The 4,955-nt window shown below is 36.5% G+C and overlaps 1 protein-coding gene across 1 annotated transcript; it reads right to left on the reverse strand.

The window, feature by feature from the left end:
• Positions 1-4,337: 4,337 nt before the first annotated feature.
• Positions 4,338-4,955, reverse strand: LOC131874337 (secreted RxLR effector protein 78-like). The gene has a single exon (XM_059217667.1). It carries the CDS (start codon positions 4,953-4,955, stop codon positions 4,338-4,340), a length of 618 nt encoding a protein of 205 aa, XP_059073650.1.

Below are 4,955 nucleotides of genomic sequence, written 5' to 3' on the forward strand. Positions count from 1 at the left end.
ATTTGTATATTTGAAGGCCTTACATGAGTATTGCTAGCAAAATATTTGGAGTAGTTTTAGCAACATAAAATTACCTAAAAAATCCCAATCAAAAACTCAATCTCAAAACCCCAATGAATATGATAAATAGTACACAAAACTATAAAAAGGTATATAAAAAACCATAAGCTAAACCCACCTAAAATGTGGCATCAAAATCCACCATGAGTAAAATTGCATATTCCTTCCATCTATCATATAATCATCATAATACATTCACCAAATTGGGAATTTTCATTTTGGCTTCATTATATCCATTCAAATATGCCTTATGATGTGTTGTAACACATGTTATATTGTAGTAAATGATTGTAACTCCCTATTACAACTATTTTATGTGTCATAGATGTTTCTACATTTCCAATACGAAAATCCCAACTTTTGAAGTTCATAACTTTTGATCTAGGGGGTTGCTAGTGATATTTTTTTTAAATTATATAGCTCATAGAGATCTATGTACTAGGCATCCCTAGAAGTTATGGCTAAAAATAAACATTATAGCCCACAAATTGATTTTTTTTTCTTTTTTTATTTTTTGTTTCATAGTCTAAAAATTGCATTTTTTTCTTCTTAACATTAGGAGAAGGGTTGAAAAACCCTTACTAACATAAAACCATACTTTCCTCAAAATAAAATTCTTATTTGAAATCTTAACAATACTTTATTTTGCTTCAATTGCTATTAGAGTAGTTATATGTGAAATTTGCAATATTTTTGTATTAGCATTTGAATTGTTAGAACTAGATAGTGAAAACTTAGATTACTTGCTAGCTTGGATATTGTCTTATGTACAACATTTTTTATTAGTATATTTCAAGCTTTCCCCTTACATCTACCTTGGAAACTGTATTAAATCTCTATTCTATCCAAAATCCTTTTGACTCATCATCATTCCAATGAAACAAAGTTAAGGAATTAGCATCCTACAATCTTTTCTTAACTTGTCAATACAAATTCTAGGAAAATCTCTTGTGTTGGCAATGTTTCCTAATGGAAACAAGAGGAATTTTTGCATATTATGTATTAGGAGATAACTATTTAATAATTTATTTATTTATTTTTAAGGATAAGTGTTATTCTTGATGGGGATAGCTCCTTATATTGTTTTCAAAAAAGGTTACATGGAAAACATTACAAACTATGCCTCTCCAGACCACACACCCCAAACACCCAACTACCCTATAACCAAGAACAATTATTTCCTTATGACAAAAACATCTACTTACCTATGACCAACACACTGATATAGCAAATATGATGATCATTTACATGAGATAATGTAGGAGTTGTGACACCAATTCTCCTATCCTGAACAGGGAGTTTGAGGATTCCTCTGTTAGCTACCAGTCATCCGAGTTATTGAGTTGTCTGAACTATGTTAGATCGCTTTTCATCACCCCTTGTCTAAATATTGGCCAAGCATTTGTGACAAACCTTCTCGTTCTCCTCTTCTTTTCCTTTCTCTTATTTTCCTCCTTGTCTTTTGAATCAAGGTCGTCTGATTCCTCCCCTCCCTACTCATATCTTTCATCCTAATCGTCTTCCGTCTTCGATTCTTCTTCCGAGTCTGAGGAGTAATATGTTGATGGATTAAAATAAACCTGCAGTATGCTTTCCTTCAAACCATCCTGAAATTCAAATAGGGCATTGGCTACTGCATCCCTGTTCATTGCTTTCACAAAGCCCCCATTTAATTCTAAGCATTTCTCCTTCGACTCCAAAACATCCACCATGGGAGCTAGCATCGCCTCATAAATAAAGCCATCGCACCAATGCCTCTCTAAGTTGAGTGATACGTCTACCATCTCCAAGATTACCATATAAATGTCCTCCTCTGTGTTGAACAAATCCAAGCATTGTCTCTCAACTAGTTCTTCACAATTCATATAGTTCATAGCAGCAAATGATGCCATCCTGATGTAATACCTAAAAACCCTGTCTCTCTTATTTCTTCGTTACCCTCTCACTATTGAATCTGCCCACAATATTTTTCCTCAGATCAAGATGAAAGTCTTTAAATCAAATTGGTTATCAAACAAATCTTCCAAACTCTTTGTCCAATGCATTGCGATTTTGGTGCCAATCTTTACTACTTGATTACAATCTCCTCTTGCAGTCAGTTACATGACAAATTCCTCCTGCACCTTCGTATATCATCTGAAAAGATAGATTACTCTCATAAAACATGGCTTAAGGACTCATTCCCTCCTTCTATGAATAAAGCCTATGAAATGAACACCTACTCCTACTACTTGCTGAGATAAGGAGAGTACTTCACCCTATTCCTAAATGGGGAGGAGAAAACCTATCACACTGCATAGTCTTTTCAAGCGCCTTTGAAATATCTTTAGGGCTAATCATCTTAAAAGTTCTCCTCGGTTTCGACTCCCATATTGGCCAAAAAATCTGCCACCTTATTGCCTTCTCTGAGGGTGTGAACTAGGCCATATTCCCCAAATTTTTCTAACACACAATTAATTTTGGAAGCCACCTATATAGCTTCCAATTTATAAACTTCCTCTTTATCACCCCATTAATGAAAAATTGTGAATCCCCTTCTATGATTACTTTCAAAAGACCTTTGCCTGCACATAATTCCAATCCTACTTCCAACGCTCTAGTTTTTTCTTTATTATTGGTACTCTCTCTGAGATTACCATAGACTCCTTGTAAGAAGCACCCTTCCTCATTCCTTAGGACAGCCCCAAACCCAACCTTTCCAGGATTTCCTTTACTAGTGCCATCAAAATTGAGTTTGATCCATCCCTTTTCAAGCGCCTTCCATCTAACCTTCTGCATGTCCACCTTCTTGACCTTCATCTACACCTATCCTGTCTCTTTGAATGACCATTTGGTTTCCATTACCTTGTCCCAATTTGTATATCTTCTAACTTGTTTTTTCTTTAAATTGCAACTAACTACTTCCTTCATGGCTTCTTTAATCTTGAGTATTAATTTGTCATTGGGTAGACTGCATCCCTTGAAAATTCTTCTATTCCTTTCTTTCCACAAATGCCAGACTAGCAAAGTTGGGCCTACTACCCAAACATCCCCCCACTTGGAATTAAACCAATTAGGCCATGAACTAAGGAGGTCCTTCATCTCTTCATTCTTGATAGTTTTCAGTTCAACCATATCGAACAACCATTCCCAACATGAATTCGCCACCGAGAAAGAGTACAATAGATGGTTAACTGATTCCTCATCCCACCTACACATGACAAACCAACTTGGTCTGACGATGCCTATAGTTTTTAACCTATTCCCTGTCGGTACTCTGTCGTGTAAAGCAATCCATAAGTAAGCACCTGCTTTGGGTAAACTTCTCCTATGCCAACACAATCTATATGGCCAACATGGACTTCTCGATCTTCTCCTTTGAACTTCATATCCCCATTTAACTTTGTAGTCTCTTGATTTAGAGACACACCATGAAAGCAAGTCCTCTACCACTGTGCAAAAAATTGGCCTTTGTTTCAATAAGGAATCCAGTTTGGTACAAAACTCTATACTTCCTATATTTATATTCTTCCACCTAACTCTATTTCCCTCCTGACCAGACCCATCCATGTAATTCATTACCTTTTCCCCTACACTCTCCTGGACTTGCAATACCCAATTATGATCTTCGAAGAAGTCTATCAAGGGTCTTTCACCTCCCCCCATGAATCAAACCAAAAATCGGGTTTTCTTCCATTCCCAATCTGCCAGGATAAGTGGTCAGTGATGAGATTTCTACATTCCCATAGAAAATTCCATACTGTTGAGCCTTTCTCAACATTAGCAATTGTAAATTTTTTTTTTGCATCCTCAGAATCCAAGTATATACATCTCATAACTCTACACCATAGTCTCTCCGGGTGATTGTACATTGTCTAGGATAATTTAGCTCCTAGAGCCATAATTTGAAGTCCCATTTTCCTGAGCCCCTCTCCTACTTCCTCCTTTGAGAGACAAGCAATATCCCAATTGCTAAGAGGTATTTTCCTCTCATCCTTTGCTCCCTCCCATATGAATTTCTTAAGCAATCCATCAAGCTTGTTGCAGGCATTGTTCGTCATCTTGAAACAAGTCATGTTATAAATTGGTACTGTCGATAGAACTAACCTAATCATCTGAATCTCACCTGCTTAGGAAAGTCATCTGTTCTTCCACAAAATAGATTTAGCTTTGCACTTATTGATCACTTCCTCCCAAATTTTAGTTTGCCTTGCTCTCGCATTAATGGGAATACCCAAATACTTAAGAGAAAATAATCCGATCTGAAATTCCAATTTATTTGCAATCTTGGCTCGAAGCTACTTGCTTGTGTTTAGGAAGTAAATATGTGATTTCTCCTTATTCATAAAATGACCAGAGGCGGTCGCATATTCATCTAGAGTGTCCTTAATGGCTATCACCTCCTCCATCGAGGCCACTCCAAAGAAGAGTGTATCATCTACAAATTGAGAGTAAGTGATAGGCTCAATTTGAGGATGGACTCTAATGCCCCTCCACAGACCCATCCTGCTACGATTTTTTATGTTGTTACTCAACACTTCAGCTACCAGCACAAAAAGAAAAGGAAACAGCGGATCGCCTTGTCTCAAACCATTAGTAGCCTCAAAAAATCCACAAACCGAACCATTCACCAATAGAGAAAAGCTTACAATAGAAATACAAAACTTGACGCAATCTATCCAATTATAGTCAAAACCAAATTTCCTTAAGACATGAATTAGAAAGTTCCAAATAACCCTATCATAGGCTTTGGATACGTCTAATTTGATGGCCATACCTTTCACTTTTTCCTTGACCATTGAATGAAGCACTTCCATCACGAGAACAATGTTGTCCATGGTCTCTTTTCCTAGAGTGAAACCATTATGATTTTCTGATATCAACTTTGAGAGAATCTTCTTCAATCTACTGGACAT

Source organism: Cryptomeria japonica, chromosome 3 (assembly GCF_030272615.1).
Source record: "Cryptomeria japonica chromosome 3, Sugi_1.0, whole genome shotgun sequence".
In the NCBI taxonomy this organism is placed as follows: Eukaryota; Viridiplantae; Streptophyta; class Pinopsida; order Cupressales; family Cupressaceae; genus Cryptomeria; species Cryptomeria japonica.

Bases quoted from the DNA above. Each gene is read 5' to 3' on its own strand.
- LOC131874337 (XM_059217667.1), bottom strand. From the start codon at position 4,955: ATGTCCAGTAGATTGAAGAAGATTCTCTCAAAGTTGATATCAGAAAAT.